General features: G+C 43.6%; 2 protein-coding genes across 4 annotated transcripts in view; both read left to right on the top strand.

Annotated features, from left to right (window-relative positions):
• Positions 1-10,366, top strand: part of ME2 (malic enzyme 2) — a 37,489-nt gene extending 27,123 nt beyond the window's left edge. Inside the window, exons 11-16 of the mRNA XM_074931299.1 lie at positions 81-195; positions 1,326-1,468; positions 5,093-5,195; positions 5,804-5,874; positions 6,582-6,680; positions 7,838-10,366. Of these exons, the coding sequence (XP_074787400.1) occupies positions 81-195; positions 1,326-1,468; positions 5,093-5,195; positions 5,804-5,874; positions 6,582-6,680; positions 7,838-7,987 (681 nt within the window). The 3' untranslated portion in view covers positions 7,988-10,366. The remainder of the gene's footprint in view (positions 1-80; positions 196-1,325; positions 1,469-5,092; positions 5,196-5,803; positions 5,875-6,581; positions 6,681-7,837) is intronic.
• Positions 10,367-14,191: 3,825 nt separating this feature from the next.
• ELAC1 (elaC ribonuclease Z 1) lies at positions 14,192-19,077 on the top strand. Of its 3 annotated transcripts, none has more exons than XM_074931802.1 (5): positions 14,192-14,352; positions 14,665-14,726; positions 15,537-15,714; positions 17,036-17,503; positions 18,126-19,077. In XM_074931802.1, exons 3-5 carry the CDS (start codon positions 15,558-15,560, stop codon positions 18,587-18,589), a joined length of 1,089 nt encoding a protein of 362 aa, XP_074787903.1. In that variant the 5' UTR covers positions 14,192-14,352; positions 14,665-14,726; positions 15,537-15,557; the 3' UTR covers positions 18,590-19,077. The 3 variants fall into 3 exon arrangements, with proteins under 3 accessions (XP_074787903.1, XP_074787902.1, XP_074787901.1); XM_074931801.1 differs by having other exon boundaries at positions 14,665-14,882; XM_074931800.1 differs by having other exon boundaries at positions 14,665-15,714.

The raw sequence follows: 19,077 nt of genomic DNA, 5'->3' as shown, positions 1-19,077 counted from the left end.
CAGATGGCCAGTGCTTTCTGTGTCCTCCTCACCAAAACAAAATAAATAAATAAATAAATAAATAAACTTTTTATCTGTAGGGCCGAGAACAAAAGGTTGATTCCAATCAAGAACCTTTTACGCACCAGGCTCCAGAGCAGATACCAAAGACATTTGTAGAGGCAGTGAACGTACTTAGGCCTTCAGCTATCATTGGTAAGTAAGGTTATTTTTATTTCTGTATTTCCATCGTTTAGTTACTTGCTGCGTTTAATTTGCTCGCGTGACTCCAGGGAGGTCGGTGACAGCCATCTGCATTTCTGCTGGTGTAAATAAGATGAAAATGAGGTCAGTTTTCTGTTGGAAAATATACTGAGCTGTAGGGTAGCTCTCAGTGAATCCTTTGCTGCAGCTGTGGTGCTCCTCTGCACCTTGTGTCCTTTTTAAATATTTCCTCTAGTCCTTGTCCAGCTGGTGTTGGCCCTTTCTTAGAAAACTCTGAGCACATTCTCAGGGCCTGCGTGGCCGCGATGAACTGAAACTGTAATGAAGGGCACTAAGGCAAAAATAAAACCTTTTTCCCAGACACATTCCCTACAGAGAGCAGTCACAAACAGCACATTTTCTGCTTTACAAGAGTTCCCTATCTTGGATAATTTTCTTTTTTCTGACCTTTGTTTCCCTAGTCAGCTTCTCTGGCCAGAATCTGCCAGCAGCATGGCTTGAAGGAGCTGTTTCATACTGCACATCCCCAGTACCTGTTAGATCACATTTTTTATATTTACCCATAAATCAATATGTACTTAATGATTTATAACTCTGGCTGTCTGCGGATCAGGTGGGATTACAGGTATTTCCTGGTACAACTCTGCAGTTTCCTTTGCCCATAGTTTCTTTGGAAAAGGGTTTTTTTTGTTGAGTAGCCAAACCCCTGAAGTTTGTAGCCACTTTTTTTTTTTTTTATGTATTTGCACCTATGTGTGTGGTCAGAGATACCTGTACCAAGGGAATGTGCATTGCAGAGTTAACACTCAGCTAGGATCAGTCATCTGTGAAGAACCTGGAGTTCCCACTTGCTTATCCAGGGCAGCAATAAGTGTTCTTTACACAGATCAATACCAAAAAAAAATCATGTAAAACAGGCTTTTGGAACGCATTAATTAGATGTTCCTGTGAAAATGAGAATTTTTAAGCAGCCCCTAACAAAGCAGTGCCTGGTTTCTGTCTCCTGCTGCTAGAAAAGCCTGCTCTGAGGGGGAGACTTCAGGGGTGACACAAACTTAATCTCATCTGCCCTGAGGTAGTCAAGTATTGATTCTCTTTTTATGTGTTTCTATTTACTTCAGGAGTTGCAGGAGCTGGGCGGCTCTTCTCTCAGGAGGTGATCAAAGCAATGGCCTCTATCAATGAGCGACCCATAATATTTGCACTAAGTAACCCTACAGCAAAAGCTGAATGCACAGCAGAGGAAGCATATACGTTAACAGAGGTATGTAATGCTTAGAAATGTTGACCTTGGCACTTTGGCATAGAACTGTGAGGATGAGGATGCAAGAACTCCAGTTATTTTATTATCACTTGGATTTACTGACATCATCATAGAGATCTTGGCTTCTGGCAAAAGTAAATGGAGGTGATTTGATAAGAAGTCTTGAATTTTAAATAATGACATTTTGCAAAGCTTAAAAATAGCCTAATTCTTGTTATTGCTTTGTAAAAAAACGACCACTAGTACATTTTGCAAAGCTGAAAATAGCCTAAATCTTGTTATTACTTTGTAAAAAAACGACCACTAGTACATTTTGCAAAGCTGAAAATAGCCTGATTCTTGTTATTACTTTGTAAAAGAACCACCACTAGTACATTTTGCAAAGCTGAAAATAGCCTAAATCTTATTACTTTGTAAAAAAATGACCACTAGTACCACTAGGTACTGTTTAATTTAAAAGAACGACCACTAGGTACTGTTTCATAGCTTTGATGGATTAACTGTTTCCCACCGTGCTTTTTAATTATTTTGGGGTTTTAAAGAAACATCCTATGTTAACATTGAGAGACCAGGTGGAACCTTTAAATTGTAATGCCTGAGTAAAGTCCTTAAAGCAGGTAATATTCTTGCCCCAACCCAAGAATTCTGCTTTGCACTCATTTCCTAGTGTCTGCAGGCCAGAATTTGTATCGTTAACAGTGTCCTGAGAGGATTTATGCTTCCAGCTGAGGAGTCAGTGGGGGCTTCTCTATCCTCGTGTTCCCCTCTCGCAGGGTCCTGTCTCTCAGACACTGGCACCACTAAACACTGAAACCAGTGAACCCAGAATAAACACACCTCATTCCACACCGTTACCTCTAAAACCATCAACACTGTGGGGTGCTTATGGGGGATTGGAGGTTGGGGTTCTGTGGTGCTTTTTTTCATAACACCAATGCATCCAGACCGTGGTTTTGCCTTTAATGAAGCAAGTCTTTTATCCTTCTGCACAGTTTTTTATAGAAAATTAATCATCTTTGAAGAGAGCCTGAGGGGAAGGAGCTGGGGGCAATGGGAGTGTCAAGCAGACCCAGTTAACTCTTTGAACTGGCTGGCAATGCCTTTCCTTTACATCACTCTGATCTCTGCCCTGTCCACAGGGCCTGCCTGCAGACTTCAGGGGTGGGACTCATGAAAAGATCTTTTTTTTTTTTTTCCCCTTTTCTTTTTTTTTTTTTTTTTTTTTTTTTTTTTAAATACAGTTCCAAATCAAGTGACTCATGTGAAAATGAATGGGTGGAGATCTTTGTTTCTTGATGCAGAACTCTGAACTCCTTCCTTCCTTCCACTGTTAGTGTGGCTCAGTTCCCAGCATTAGTTTGCTTCACACCAGCAAGGGCATCGTCTTCAGATTCCCTGTTACTGAGCCTGTCAGCTCAGAGGGAGCTCTTGCTGCAGAGATTTGCAGGTCCACAGAGAGCCTTAGGCAGGAATAACAAGACTCTGGACAAAATTTAGACCTTAGCTTTTAATAGTAAATGAGAATGCTTTTAAGTGAAGATGGTTTAATATCTCTCAGATATCTTGCATTAGCCAGAACAGCGAGTTGGGCAGTGTTTCAGTATATAAAATTAAATTCCATTATCAAAAACAAAAGTTATAAACCAAAGAGTTAGTCATACAGCCAAGCCTTTAACTGGCATAAATAAATATAAAAACTACTACCATCTCTGATGCCTGAAGGAGGCCAGCAGCACTATTTTGAGGGAAAACCAGCCTTATTTTTGCTTGTACTTTTTACAGAATATCAAGAGAGCAATAGAGGTTTTAAGGGAAGAGGCTCACTCATTCTCTGTGGCTGTTTGGTGAGTCCCAAGGAGTTGGACCTCAGGGTAGCTGTCGCTATTAGATTCAGAAAAAAAGAGATTGCTGGTTAGATTCAGGTAGGGTAACATGTCCTCACTGAAGCAGTTGTGTGAGCATAGTGCTATTTAAAACGTTTGTGCTAAATGGAAAGAGGATCTTTGGTGGTTTTCCTGTATTGGATCCACGTGTCCTTTTATTCATGATTTACCATAAATTTTTAATTATAGACATGGGTTATTTGGACAATTAAATATTACTGATCAGTGAACTAATGGATGTAATTTTGTCTCAGTCCTTATTAATAAATACTGTATTTAGACTTTTCTCCATATCTAACGTTTGTTTTCCCAGTGCTCTTTAGTACTCTGAAATGTCCTCAGCTAACCCATAGTTTGCCCTTCCAAATGGATATTTTTCCCTTCAAGACGCACTAATTACTTAGGAAATCCTCTCTGACTTTACTTAGTCATTTAACTAACAAAGTTTGTCAGGCAATTAGGGAATCCGAGCTGTCGGCCTGATGTGCCTCCTGGCCTTGGGAACAGCCTAATCCTGGCTGGTGTGAAATTTTAGGCTGAACTAGAAAGTCAGGAAACAAATGAAAAGATTAATGATGACACCTTCCTCATTTTTTTTCCACTAGATGGCACCTGTAAAAGCCTGAAGAGGCTTTAGTGCCCTCCGTCACTGTGTATTGTGTGGGCTTTTTGTTGTGTTTTTCATTTTCATTGCTCTCAAATGCATCCATGTGTTTTGCTCCTTACACAAAAAACCCCACCCTGTTGTTTTGGGGATTATTCAAATCCCCAAAAGATTGTTCCCGATCTTTAGTAATTTCTTCTCAAATGTGGTGGTCGTGGGGAGCCTTGAATATTTTAATGTTAGGTTATTTAACCTGTTACTCAAAAGAAAGTGAAGATTTTTTTTGCTTTTAAGGGTTTTACTGCTTGAGGAAAGGGTCATTTATCTGGAGGCTGTATATCACGCTCCAAACTCTGGGTTTGTTTTAATAATTTGTGCTGATTAAAATCCTTTTCAAAGGAAGGAGAAGCAAATTGTGTTACTCACTCAGAGCTCTCAGCGATACAAGTAGGATAGAGCAGTCCCTCCCTTCACCCTCCCACCCCTCAGCAAACAAGTGACTTTTTGTTCCTGTACTGCTGTTTCAGGCTCCTTTTTGGAAGTGGACGTTATTCAACTGTCTCTGCACAGTCCTTACGGTGGTGGGTCCTGGCCTGTGGCCATGGTTCCTGATAAATGGTTATGGTTATAATCAGGGTTAACACACAAGTACTTTATTTTGCGTGTGAGTAGTTCCTCTGAGTCATTGCTGTCTTAAGGAACAATGAAAGATAAACCAGATTGCTCCCACTCCTTAGAAAGCTGCACAATTCAGTGTGTGTGCTTGCCTCTTGCTTTCCAGATGTTTGCTGCAGAAACAGGCAGATGCTTACTGATTCTGTTATCTCTTCCAGGCCCTACTGTGTCATTTTAGGATTGTAGGAATTGAGTCAGCAAGAGATTTATGTGCTGGAATCCGGCTGCATTCAGTAGGGCCGTTTGCCTTTTTGCATTTGGCTGCGTGCTCGAGTATCACAGAATCATCTAGGTTGGAAAAGACCTCGAAGATCGTCTAGTCCCTGCATAATCTAGTCCCCTGAGTAATCCTGATGCAGTCCTAGAGCTGCTGGGGAGCTGTAGGACTCTGCTGTCCCTGGATTTCATGACTCTATTGCTCTTTAGAAGAGGCCTGACTGTGGCTACTCCTCTGTTTAACAGGGCCGTTGCTTGTTTGCCAGTGGCAGTCCCTTCGAGCTGGTGACTCTGAAAGATGGAAGAACCTTCAAACCAGGCCAAGGCAACAATGCTTATATTTTCCCAGGTAATAAATAAAACGGTCTTTTTTGAATCTTGAAGACTAGACTTACTAGCACTTCTTGGGTCCCCTTGCTACACAGTTAGCGAAGCAGCTTGAAGAGGTGTCACCAGCATTTGAAGCTGAGAACTGAATCAGAAGAATGAATCAAAGAAAATCAGTTAAGGGTGGTTGTTAGGCACATGCAGCTACATATGCAACGTGCACACAGTGAGCTCACCCAACAGGATATTTCTAAGAAAACAAAAGGCTTTGAAAGCTGTTGCATTATGGTTCTTTTGCTTGTTTTAGGGGGGAGGGAAGGAGAAAATGAAGTGTGTGTGCTCCTTTTGAAGTTAAGTCTGCACAAGGGAGGGTACAGAAGAAGCACTGGGGATATTTCTCTGCCTTCCCCTTTCTATCCCTTTCCACCCAGAGCTGCTCAGCTCCAACCCCTTCTCAAAAGCCACCTATTATGGTAAATGACTAGCACACAGAGTAAGAGTTTTGCGAATCTGTGTAGAAAGCTAGGGGAAGATTTTTAAAAATAACATTCTAAATGACTCGCAGCTTCTCAGCAGCAGGCTGCATATTTTAAAATGATGTGGCCCTAATTGGCAATAATTTTATTGTAGGCGTGGCTCTCGCTGTGATCCTCAGCAGTGTTCGACATATTAGTGATAAGGTTTTCCTAGAGGCTGCTAAGGTAAGTGTGGAAGCAGAGTAGGCTGTGGCTTCTGGCATGATGGTGGGTGCCACGATGGGCAATTTCTCAAATCTTGCTGAAACTCAATGCTTTCCTGTTTGATTTCTGTTGGTTTTATCCTTCCCCAATGGAAAACAAATGGATTTTGATCAAAGAAAATTGTGAAAAGTATCAGCTTCCATTGTAATTTTAATTTTTTCATCCAGAAACTAAACACCCAGGTAGGAAATCTGTCCCTGTTGTAACTCCCAGCCTCTCAGGCCTGCCTCCTCCTCCTCCTCCTCCTCCTCCTCCTCCTCCTCCCACCCCGCTCTGGGTTCCAGACCTGGTGTGGGGTCAGGGATGCACGTGGCCCCCAGGCTCCCACCCTCTCCTGTGGTAGCAGCACCCACCGCATCAGAGTGGCCAAACACATGGGCAGTCCTGCCGGCAAGTTACTCTCTTACAACTTCCACTGTTAAGGGTAGTTCAACCTCCAAAAAAAAATAGGTTTTTATTTTGCTAAATGCTTACAAGTAGGATTTGATGCTATGGGCACAGACTGGAGAGTTGATCTTTGAGAAATTTGAGATTTTTGACTGCCATATTCTAGTGCTTTGGGAGCGTTCTAGTAGTGAGAACACTGCAACCTGTTTCTCTCGAGTGTTTTATCGTGTTACTGATCCCCTCCAGGTTGGAGTGAATAGAACTTTGTTTTTCTAACTCAGGCATTGGCAGAACAGCTGACTGATGAAGAGCTCGCACAAGGAAGACTTTATCCTCCACTGTCTAATATCAGGGAAGTTTCTATTTATATTGCTGTCAAGGTGAGTATGAAGCATAAAAGTGGACTGTACTAAAAATATTGTATGTGTATATTAACCAGCTGAATTGCACAGTTTGACCCTTGAACACAAGGTGCTTGGGCACAAACCACCTGGCCCTTTGTGCCTTTAATAAGAGACACTTGGGTCTGTTGGATGCTTCCTTTTGGCAATGATAATGGGCCAAAATTATGCTCCTTTGATTTCTGATATTAAGTTTCAGATCCCTGGTAAGGCATTCAGGAATTGTAATGTGTGATGTGGGATGAGCTTCAACAAGGGCAAGTGCCAGGTCCTGCCCTTGGGCCACAACCACCCCCTGCATGGCTACAGGCTCGGGGAGGGGTGGCTGGAGCTGTCTGGGAGAGAAGGGTCTGGGGGTTCTAATGGACAAGCAGCTGAACGGGAGCCAGCGTGTGCCCGGGTGGGCAAGAAAGCCAACGGCATCCTGGCTTGTGTCAGCACTGGTGTGAGCAGCAGGAGCAGGGAGGTGACAGTCCCCCTGTGCTCGGCACTGGTGAGGCCACACCTGGAGCGTTGTGTCCAGGTCTGGGCACCTCAATCCCAGAGAGATCTGGAGGGGCTGGAGCGAGGGCAGAGGAGGGCAACGAGGCTGGGGAAGGGCTGGAGAATCAATGCTGTGAGGAGGCAGGGCAGGAGCTGGGAGTGTTCAGTGTGAGGAGGAGGAGGCTGAGGGGAGCCCTCATCCCTCTCTGCAGCTCCTGACAGGACATTGCAGAGAGGCTGGGGCTGGGCTCTGCTCCCAGGGGATCAGGGACAGGACAAGAGGGAACGGCTGGAAACTGCCCCAGGGGAGGGTCAGGCTGGGCAGGAGGAGAAAATGTTTCCCAGACAGAGTGGTCCGAGAGTGGCACAGGCTGCCCAGGGAGGGGGGAGTCCCCATCCCTGGGGGGGTTTCAGGGCCGTTGGGATGAGCTGTGGGGGATGTGGGGTAGGGGAGAACTTTGTAGAGTCGGGCTGAGGGTTGGACTCGATGATCCCGAGGGGCTTTTCCAACCTGAAGGATTCTGGGATTCTGTAAAGAGACTTTGGTGTTTGTCTTTACCTACTTTGTGAGTCTGTAGCATATTGCAGTGGAAACACAGATGTTATGCAAGTGCAGTAAAAGGCACAAACCGCTTGGTGATTTAACTTTTCAGGTTATGGAATTTTTGTATGCAAACAACATGGCTTTCCATTACCCTGAACCTGCAGACAAGAACCGTTACATTCGATCAAAGGTTTGGACGTACGAGTACGAATCCTTCATGCCAGATGTGTATGACTGGCCTGAATCTAAGGTTCACTGATGCATCAGAAGATCGCTCTCCTCAGGCGGTATCTTCTACTCTGCAGGGATCCCTTTTTCAAACCCATTTAAATCATCATCTTTGAGTCCTGTAATTTATTTTTGCTCATTTTGTTGTCTTTTCTTCCCTTCTACCCAGTTTTTCACTTGACACAGATTTCTCCCCACTCTCCCAAGTACCTGATAAACTGTATGGATGTTGGCATCCGTCACAGGAATGAGAGAGCTCTCCAAAATTAATTTAAATAATGCCATTGCATTTCTAGCTTAGAGCTGGCACCACTAAAAAATTCCATTAATGTTTTAGCTATGTGCATTTGATGATGAACTATAGCTCTCTCATCACTGCTGATTTCCAAAATGATTTATTTCTGCTTTTAATAATCAGTCTCCTAATTGTCCTGGTGTTGTCACACTGCATTATCCGTGACATCACCGGAGAGCATTGGTCTAGGAAAAAAAAAAAAAAAAAAAAAAGAGGAAAAAGGACAGCTTAAGACAAATTTTACAGTCTAATAGGCTTTCTGTTTTGTCTGATATTTAAAGATGCCCGTGTCCAGACTTCCTTGTGGCATTGGCTGCTCTGTTTCTTTGAATGTGCTTTGAGGAGCAGCGTGGTGTGCACACGTGGGATCTACAGCAATGTTTGTGGTTTGTGTTTTCATCGTTGTGTGGGATCTGTTATCAGGAAAAAAAGTGAACTAGTGAAAATTATCCTTGGAAAGCCTGAAAAATAATATCAATCACTTAATAGCTTTTAAAGACAAGGCTACGCCTAATGAATGCTATCATGTGAAGGCAGGATCTGAAGTAATTTATGGAAATCTTTTCAAGATTTTACCAGGAGATTTTCTGCAGTGGACTCCAAGGTGATGTACCAAAGGATTTTTGTTCCATTAATTTGTTCAGGGTTCTGTTTCTTCTACGCTAAATTGTTTTCTCCCTTGCATACCCTTGTTCTTACAAAAAGACTTGTGTGTGATGTTTTCATGACATCGCTGACTCAAAAACTCCTAAGTGGACTCACCTGCCACTTCGAACAACCCCCCCGCAGGCAGCTGATGAAGCTGAAAGAGGAAGTGTTACAGGCAGCTATTGACACCCACATTTACACAAGTTTGACCGAATTGTTTCTTGTGGTCTCAATCCAGTATATTTATTTCAGTTTGAATACAGGACTCGAAAGATCTGAATGCTTAGAAGCTCTTGACGTTGATCCCTTCCATCTTCCTCACTCCGTTTACAGGTTTAATTTGTCAGGGGTTTCGTGTGGAAACAAAAATGGCGAGTTGAATTTTCCCTTCGGACTGCACATTTGATACAGACACCACTATGGGCATTCCTTTTCATTTTTTTTCGTATCAGGTTTGAGTGCCCTCCGTTACTTTCTGTTGGCAGACAAGGACACGCAGGGGTAGTTACAGTCTGTGACTTCTCTAAATCTGGTCTCTGTAACAAGAACAATGGTATGTCAGGAACAGAAATAATAAAGATAGCAAGCGTGCTGTTCCACAGTTTGCTGCATCAAGGCAAAGAAAGGACAAAAATAAATAAATAGATAGATGTAAAAGGGCTATACTGGCATACTTGAAGCTGGAATCCAGAGAGGTGAAGTAAAGCTTGCTCGGGATTTACTCGTGGCAAGCACCTCTCTCATATCCTCATTTATCTTGGAAAATGCAGTCTCCACAGAATAGGTGCAAAATAGAACAAGGAAAATAATCTCTGTACCCCCTCAGATGTGGTCTCTGTCGTGTACTGCCTAGCCTCTGAATTGAAAATGATGTATTAGAAAGGACAGGAAACTTTGAGAAGGCTTTACTTAAGTGAGAAGACTGATTATATAAACACAGAAAAGCTGTGGGGAAAAGACTGCATACTCAAACTGTGGTAAAGTGCTGCCTGGTGGGGCTCAAAATGCTACATTGCCAAGTTGGGCGACGTATGTGGTTTGCAACTCCTGTATGTAAGTATATGTACAAAAAAAAAAAAAAAAAAAAAGACCAACACACATAGGATGTTTTTACAAAGAATGCTTTTTTCATCTATTTTTGCTATGCCTGGTTTTTATTGTATTTAAATTTGTGACCTTACTGGAAAAAAATTATTTATTGAGTGTACAAATTGTTTTTACCTTCTGAAAATTTAACTCTAGCTGAAGCCTGTGGCGGTGTGTCAGCGGAGTTCTGCATCATCAGATTCGAGGATCTTGGGAACGCACATTTCCTCAGAGCTGCCAACACACTAATTAGGCAGAACGAGTAACAAAAATATCCCGTGCACTGATCTTGTGTCCTAGCTGAGAGTGATCACAGAGGACAGGGCAGTCGGTCCATAAATATAACTCTTGTCTTACAAAATAAAGATCTCCATCCATCCATTCAGTCTGATGATTTTTTTTTTTTTTTCAGGCAAGAAGTGCAGGTTGTGGTCCAGCATCAGTGGGGCACTGATAGGAAAATAGCGTTACCTGGGTGCAGCAGGAGTTTTGCTTTGGGCAAGAGGGATTTGTTTGGTTCCCAAGGGGAGCTCCTGTGCAGGAAACACGCAGCAGCCACTGGCAGGTGCCTATTTTGTGAGGTGTGAGCCTTTCCCTTCCAAGTACAAATGTTCTTGTGGAATTTTTCAGGAAATCCCACTGCTCAGGTGAGGAAAAAAAACCCGCATTCTTTAACCAACTGGGAGGTTCCAGTTACAAACAGTCCTGCCCTGATGGGGCTGCGGATGGGTCAGAGCTCTGAAGAAGGCCTGACTGTGTCTCTAACCTGGCCCAGTTAGGGCAGCAAAGTGGTACCTGTTAGATTTTATCTAGTTATACACACCTGTGGACAGCGTTTAATCAGGTTCTGTGGGTCTGTAACTTGTAAACAGCCACAGCAGAATTTTACCTTTAACATACAGCCATTGTTTTCTCTTAGCAACGGGTAACGTGTCAGTTTATGAAGTGTTAAGTTCATTTCACTCTCCTTTTCATCTTTTTCAGATTATTATTATTTTTTTTAAATATATAGTTTCATCTTCTGTTTTGTATATTCTTCAGATATCTTTGAATGAATTACTGCTAATCTTGCTGCTTAGTAAGGAACCACAGTATCCTTGTTCATATTCTCCTCAACCTGTTTTTTTCTGTTTCATATTCAAAAGCATTTACCAATCTTTATACAGAAAATTATCTTAAGCTTATGCAAAAGGAAAAAAATTGTCACCGGGATGCATTTTGTAACGCTACATGGCTTAAGTTAAGCTTGTACTGTTATTTAAAAAAAATGCATCCCCTGGTGTTGTAGCTCTTCACACAGCCCTGGTGACTTTTGCCCTGTGAATGGTATAAAAGTCTCTTCTGTGAGGATGCTGTTCTGGATGTACAGAACCACCTGTGAGAGGATAGAAACTCCTCTGAGGTCAGTAGCTCAGTCTTTTCCAGGACTGGTCTAAGATTTGCTTCCTTAAAATCAACAGGAGCAGGGCTGAGCCTCTTGGCAGCAATGTATAGAAACAACTAGAGGAGGAGAGGAAGGGGAGCTAAGGGAGCGCAGCCTTTTTTTATTAAATATGTGTGTTCTTGTTCAAAGATGTTACAAAGGTTTGTACATTCCTGAAGCACGTGCCAACGACTGACGTGTAGAGGAAGACTATTAAAATGTTGTGCCCAGTATATTTTTTTAAAACCCGATAGATTTAAAAATGTGACTCCTCGCCTGAATTCTTGGATTTGTTTGTGACCAGTGATGTTTCATGACGCTGTGTTTGTTTTCCACCTTAAAACGAAGCAACGCTTTACACGCAGATGGTGTTTTAACAGGTTTCCTGTGGTAGGTGCATGTCTTCTCTGTCCTGTTGTTTCCAGCACACTTGTTTTGTGGGAGGGGGTAAAGTAACTCCTTGTGACACTCCTCTGGTAGTGACTGCAAAAGATTAATGATACACCTTTCAGTTTTTTGTTGGCGGCCCTATCTGGTGACTACTCCTGTAGGAGAGCGGGGATCCCTACTGTACAGCTACAACTGTGACTTTTAGTTCAGCTTGACTCTGGGCCTAAGTAAATCCAAGTTGTCTTTCATTTGCTCTGGGTCTTCTTGACTTCAAAGGTGCAGTTTTGAGCATCTCTGTTGTTCGGATCAAGGTATCTACGAGATCTGAGGTCGGACTGTAAGACCAGGACAGTTTGGACTCCAGTTCTATCTCGGCTCTAAGTGCTATTCCTGAGTTTAAGAAAACCATTGTTGGTTTTGGACTCCTTTTAAGGTGACGCATACTCCTATCCCGTTTCATAACAGCTGTACGTCACAGGCAAGGACTGGTGTTACATTGAGCACTGGAGCAAGGAGAAAATCTAGAGCAGAGCTCTAATTGCACCCACTTGCCAGCTGAATTTGAGCAATTTAATTCAGCTGCCGCTGGTGAAGGGACATCTAATTCTGTATCAAGCTACCTTGACCTACCTACCTACTCCCAAAATACACATCACCATGGTGTCGGAAAGCCTGCAGCTGTTCTGGGTGAACCGTGAGGCAAATCCAGCACGCTTTACACCTTGGCTTCCTCCCGTCGCTCCCCGAATCGCAGCGCTCGGTGAGGATGCAGCTTACAGAGGGAGATGTGGGAACAGCCACGGCGTACGTGGGGAATCCAGGTAGCTGGTGGCACGGTGGACCACGGCCACGGCTCATGTAAAAAGCTCTCTCGCATCAGATGTTTTCCTGGGGGTGCAGGAACCCTACGGCCTGTGTTTATGTTCCCTGCACACAAAGTCAGTACTGGATTGAACTTAACTCTGAGTACCTTTGACTTACCCATCCTTTAAGTAGTTCCTGTCTCATGAAAATGGAAATAAAAATACTTTTAGGACTACACAAACATAGTAAGATGGCCAGTTTGTCAAGAAATAAAATGTCAACGTAATTTACATTTATTTCTGTCTTAAACATGATCTATCTTACGCAAATAAACCTAAGTCTACTGGAGTGCTTGTGAGAACAGTTCCAGCCTAATCTGTCTGGGGTTGACTTTACCTGGGAGGGTGACTGCTCAGCTGACACTAAAATTGTATTTAAATGTGAACTTGTTGGGGTTTTTCCCTCTTTTATTATGTTGTAACTCTATTGAAATGTGTATTCTGGTCTTCTATTTTCTTAGTAAAATGCATTCCCTTTTCCTAAATTACATTCGATTCTGTTTATTCTGAAACAACAACCCTTGACCACGCCAACCACCCACAGTATTTACCTTTTTTCCTTTCCTTGCAAATGGTCAGCAAAGAAAACAAGTACTTGGGCTGGAGGTAAAGTGATTAAAAGTTTTCCCTCGAAACTGGTTTTCTAGAACACTGGGGTGCTTGACAGCGCTTTTAGAGGCCCTTTGCGAAGGGACTTGAGGATTTACATCTGTATTTTCACAGATACACACACAAAATTAATTACTATTAATCTTGTTGCTTAGTAAAGAACCACAGTATCCTTGTTCATATTCTACTTCACCTGTTTTTTTTCTCTTTGCTGGCTTATTCAAAAGCATTTACCAATCTTTATACAGAAAATTCTCTTATGCTTCTGCAAAGGGAAAAAATTGTCACCGGGATGCATTTTGTAACGCTACATGGCTTAAATTAAGCTTCTACTGTTATTTAAAATAATTCATCCCCTGGTGTTGTAGCTCTTCACACAGCCCTGGTGACTTTTGCCCTGCGAATGGTATAAAAGTCTCTTCTGTGAGGATGCTGTTCTGGATGTACAGAACCACCTGTGAGAGGATAGAAACTCCTACATTACATTCGATTTTGGTTATTCTGAAGCAATTCTTGACCTCTGCGGAATTGCCACGCCAACCACCCACAGTATTTACCTTTTTTCCTTTCCTTGCAAATGGTCAGCAAAGAAAACAAGTACTAAGGCTGGAGGTAAAGTGCTCCAAAGTTTTCCCTCAAAACTGGTTTTCTAGAACACTTGGCTGCTTGACAGCGCTTCTAGAGGCCCTTTGCGAAGGGACTTGAGGATTTACATCTGTATTTTCACACACACACCAGACAAAAATAAGAAAAAAGAACAAAACCGGAGGCTGACGGCGCTGCCCCGAGCGGCCGGCCCGGCCCCGCTCTCGCTTCCCGCCGGGGAGGCCGCGGGGCCGGGCGGGCTCCGCCTGCCGCCGCCCGGGGGAGGGAGGCCGGCAGGGCGGGCTGGGAGAGGCCGGGGCGCGGGGCGGGCCTGCGCGTTCCGCCTTTTCTGAGGGAAAGCTGCCGGGCCCCGCCGCGGCGGAGCCGCCTCGGCCTCAAGTAGTTCCGTGCCCCGCGTGTGGCCCCCCGCCTCGCGGCCGTTCCCCGCAGGCCCGGCCGGGCGGGCGCTGAAGCGCTTCGGCAGAGGTTGGGCCTCGGTAGGTCTCGGCCTTAGGGCTGGCGCCGCGGCCCAGCTCAGGGATGCAAAACGCAGGGTGTAAAGCCCGAGGCTAGTTCAGCGCAGAGGGTGTTAATCTGCTTTTAGACTGAGGGAAAGGAAGAAAAATGTTTTATTTCTGCCTTTGCGCGGGGGGGGGGAGTGGGGTGGATGTTTGTCTTCCCCCTGCAGGTCAGGTAATGCCATGTTGCACCTCGATGTGCTGGAGAGGGGCAGCAATCCTGTATAAAGTTGCAGCAGCTCCTCCAAAAGCAGCTAAACCTGAGAAAACGGTAATTCTTTTGCTTGAAAGGTATCTGCAGCTGCTGAGGCGCCTGGAGTTTGAAACGAGGTGAAAATACGTCTGAAAACAAGGTAGGAACCAAGTCTGGGAAGAACCGGAAAGCACAACCCGTAAGGCGAGATGGCGGCGGAGCCGTGCTTTGGAAATTTTAACGCAGCTTTTGGAAGGTCCTGCAGACCCACCACGCTCCTCATCCGGAGAATATTGCGGGTGCATAAACACCTGGGGTACGGCAGCTGGTTTTATAGATCCTTCAGCAGCAACAGGCGGCCTGTGAGCTGTCACGCAGCCTTCAGGCTACGTCAAAGTTTGGTGGTGGTTAGTTAGTCACTTCGCGCCGATGGGAAGTCAAACAAGCTTTGAAGGGTGAAAAGGTGAAGTAAATCAGGTCGCTTCTACCTCTGGGGGTCTCTGTGGTTGTGTTGAGGGGAGCAAATCTGTCCCCTCTGTGGTGCTGGGCTGCCCACTCACGGCGTTTAAATGTCAGCAGTGGCTGTTTGGTGTTTGTCGTTCTGAAACAGCTTTTAGAGGAAAGCGCATGCAGGGAAATTCAGAGTTTAAATAAAGCAGAAAAGAATTGTGGGTTTATAGATTAGAGTATTTTCAACAGGCTAGGGCTATTTCTTTAAGATAACAAACAAAGGTCATGTCTTACGTTTGGGCTGCGTGTTTACAACCTTCCACCGCCATAAAAAGGAAATCTGCTTGTGAAAATTGTGTGGTCTGAATATCCTACTCCAGGGAAGTTTTATGTTGTAAGGGAAAGGGAATTTGATCCTCACACTAAAGTACAAAGGATGCCTTCATTTAAAGCAAAACCGTTTTGTTTCTTTCCCAGCGTAAATAACGTATGTTCAGCGGGTCAAAAATCTCACTTTTAGGTGGATCCTGACACACTGAAAATGTCGATGGATGTAACTTTCCTCGGCACAGGCTCAGCCTATCCCTCTCCAACGAGAGGAGCGTCGGCGTTAGTGCTTCGCAGGGAAGGAGAGTGCTGGCTCTTCGACTGCGGGGAGGGAACTCAAACGCAGTTCATGAAGAGCCATCTCAGAGCAGGTTTGTGCTGTTTGGGAGCGATTGTGAGGAGGGAAGGGGAAAAGTTGCGTGAGAGCTAAACAAAATACTTTGTCCTGGTGCTCATGGTATTTGAATACATACTAAACAGGCATGAGCATCTGCGTATGGGTGGCAGCTGCTGAACCTGCTGTGCAATATTCCTTGATTGCCCTTTGGGAAAGAATTGCGTTCAAGAACCAAACTCTCCTGAATTAATTTCTTGGGCTTTCTGATTTCAAAAGCGGACCAGAGACCAGTTTTAAACTGGCACAGTGTGTATTTGTCTGAAGATAGCTCTAGACAATACCTGCTGGGAGTCTTCCTGCCAATAAATGTTGTGCTTTTGTGTTAAAGTTGCGTGCATTAGCGGTAACTTCTACATTTTGGCAAATACAGTAGAAACCAGGCTTGTCTTCAGTCGCTTTTGCAGTCTACAGTGGCATTGCTCTCAAGTTATAAAGACGAAATTATCAGTTACAAACAGAAAACCAATCCGCTCCCTCAAAATCTGAATCTATCAGGGGATTTAATGACCAAGTGAACAGACTTTTACTAAATTTACTGGGTTTGACTAAATTGTTCTTAAAAACAAAGGGGTTCTGCCCTTCCTATTGCTCGGTCCTGTGCTGTGAGGAAGTGAGAACTCAGCTAGCAGAGGAGACTGAGGCAGCCTGATTAAAGTGTCTCTAGGGAGAGAAAATTCGGGGCTCTTTTCATCCAGCAAGGGCAGGGCCCAGTGCCTGAGAGCTGGAGTGAGACACCAAAGCGCAAATCTTTTAAGTGCAATGTTTCATCTGTTTGAAACAAACCAGTCAGGAACCGTGGGGTTCTTGGTTCTTGAAACCTGGATGCTTTTTCTTTTTTATTTACAATCACTTCATGTGCAAAATTCAAAACTAGGAACAACACAAATTCCACTTTATGTTTTTCATGAGTCTACAGTTTCCATGGAATATATGGAAGCGCAACCACTTCCCAGCATTTCTTTGCGTTTTAATATGGCAGATGTCACCAGTTGATTCTGTTCCGTGCTTGTAGCACATTTTGCTTAGAAGCAATTAAACCTTCTGTCTCGGCAAGTCTTCTCTTCACCAATCAAGCCAAAATAAACCTTGCGTGGAAACTTAACGCTACTGTGGAAGAAACACACTTGGTGATTTGGGATTTATTTCTTAAACACTGGTTTAACTTTCATTTCCCTCCCTCCTTATTTCCTACTTCTTGGCAAAAAGTGATTATTTCTGAGTTGTTAACGGTATTAATTTATTTTCCTGTCTTCTGTTTTGTTTGGGTTTTTTTTCCCCGATGTTCTGATCAATAGGTAGAATTACCAAGATTTTCATAACTCATCTTCACGGTGACCACTTTTTTGGACTTCCTGGCCTGCTGTGTACACTTAGTCTCCAAAGTAGCCCTGACCCAAACAAACCACCTGTTGATATTTATGGACCATTCGGACTGCGAAACTTCATATGGAGGAGTATGGAGCTCTCCCACTCCCAACTTCTCTTTCCCTACGCCGTCCATGAGCTGGTACCTACGCGGGACCAGTGCCCCGCAGAAGAATTTAAAGAGTTTTCTGACTTGGACAGAGATGAGGTATCTCCCCAGGGAGCACAAGGGAGAATACTCCACCTAGATCCAGTAGAAAACTCTTACTTACTGGTTGAGGATGAGCAGCTGGTTCTGAAAGCATTTCGCCTGTTTCACCGCATTCCTTCCTTTGGCTTCGTGATGGAAGAGAAGCCCCGGACCGGTAAACTCAACGTACAGAAACTAAAAGACCTTGGTAACTATTTTGACTTATTATTTTTCCTCTTTTGAAATGCCAAAATGCATGCGTTCAAGCTGAGTAGTGACTGATTTTCAGCAAATATAACAAAACGGGGTCTGCAGGCAGCTGAAATCTTTTTATGACTGCCTCTCTAGGGGTTCTAGCGAATTAGAGCTGCTGACTCTCTCCATAATCCATTTTAATTCAATTTTCCATTTGCTATTAAAGACATTTTAATACTTCATGCCAATGCAGCAGTCTGAACTGGTGTAGAACACGAGCGCCGATTAATATTGCAGACTATTCTCGTCCTGGGAAGAGCAAACAAATTCAGATGTTGAAGTTCAAGAAGCGCAACGTGGCTTTCAGGGAAAGGCATGGCCAGTGTATTTGCATGACTTCATTGACTTTAACATGAAGAACAGTTTTTCTTCAAACACACTTCCTGCTAACATTACGAGCTCTTTATTTGTATGAAATATGTGAGATATCAATTACTCTTTATATCGAGGTGGTGTTTTTTTCAGTGAGACAGCTCAATATATAGTGTATCTCTTCCTAAGTGGTTTTTTTTTTTTTTTTTTTAAACCTAACATTCATCATAATGCTTATGGGCTCTTTTGCCTTTATTTACCAGGAGTTCAACCAGGCCCTTTATATGGAAAACTGAAGAATGGAACTGCGGTTGTTCTAGAAAATGGAGTGACAATTTCTCCTTCTGATGTCTTAGAAGCTCCAATTCCTGGAAGAAAAATTTGCATTTTGGGGGACTGTTCAGGAGTGGTCGGAGATGCGGCTGCGAAGCTTTGCTGTGAGGCAGATGTACTGATACATGAAGCCACACTGGATGACACCCAAGAGGAAAAAGCCAGAGAGCATGGTCACAGCACTCCAAAAATGGCAGCGGATTTTGCAAAATTGTGTAAAGTTAAAAAACTGGTTTTGACTCACTTCAGTCAGAGGTATAAACCAGCTGCTCAGAGAGGTGAGGGAGATTTGGACATCACTGATCTGAAGAGACAGGCAGAGTCGGTGTTAGATGGTCAAGAAGTAACACTGGCTGAGGATTTTATGACAATAGAAATTCCAATGAAAAAGTAAAAATAGCAGCGTTAGCAAGCTCCGTATGAAGACCTAAATTAGGATGGTGTTGGATAGCCTGTAAAAATAATGGTAGGGATTCTGGGAACCAAATTAATTCTCTTCTCTGTTGCAAACTGGAGAGAGTACCAGGTACAGTTAGTGTTGCTTTTGTAAAACAACAAAAAAAAAGGATACTCAGACATTTGGAATTTGGAATAAATTCCTAAGTGATGGTTTCAGACACCTGCCCTCCCCAGAAACCAACCGTGTAGCCTGGCACAACCCTTCACAGCCCAGGGGTTTTCCTTGGACGTGAGATTCCTGGAGCAGAGCACTGGATCGTTTGGCTTCACAGCCCTTGGGAAAGTTTGTGTTCTGCACCAGAATTGAAGATATTTTGCCTGTTACAAGCTTTTGAATTACATCAATTTCAAGCTTGCGTACCGCATTTTGTAACTGTTACCCGATTTCTGTGCAAGGGGGCTATTAATAAAGTATTTATAACT

Source organism: Athene noctua, chromosome Z (assembly GCF_965140245.1).
Source record: "Athene noctua chromosome Z, bAthNoc1.hap1.1, whole genome shotgun sequence".
Lineage (NCBI taxonomy): Eukaryota > Metazoa > Chordata > Aves > Strigiformes > Strigidae > Athene > Athene noctua.
Note: the sequence above shows the minus strand (reverse complement) of the source record. Positions and strands in the feature narration are given on the sequence as shown.

Coding starts and splice junctions, on each gene's coding strand:
- ELAC1 (XM_074931802.1), top strand. CDS start 15,558: ATGTCGATGGATGTAACTTTCCTCGGCACAGGCTCAGCCTATCCCTCT. Junction 15,715..17,035: donor GAAGAGCCATCTCAGAGCAG/GTTTGTGCTGTT, acceptor TCTGATCAATAG/GTAGAATTACCAAGATTTTC. Junction 17,504..18,125: donor ACAGAAACTAAAAGACCTTG/GTAACTATTTTG, acceptor TTTATTTACCAG/GAGTTCAACCAGGCCCTTTA.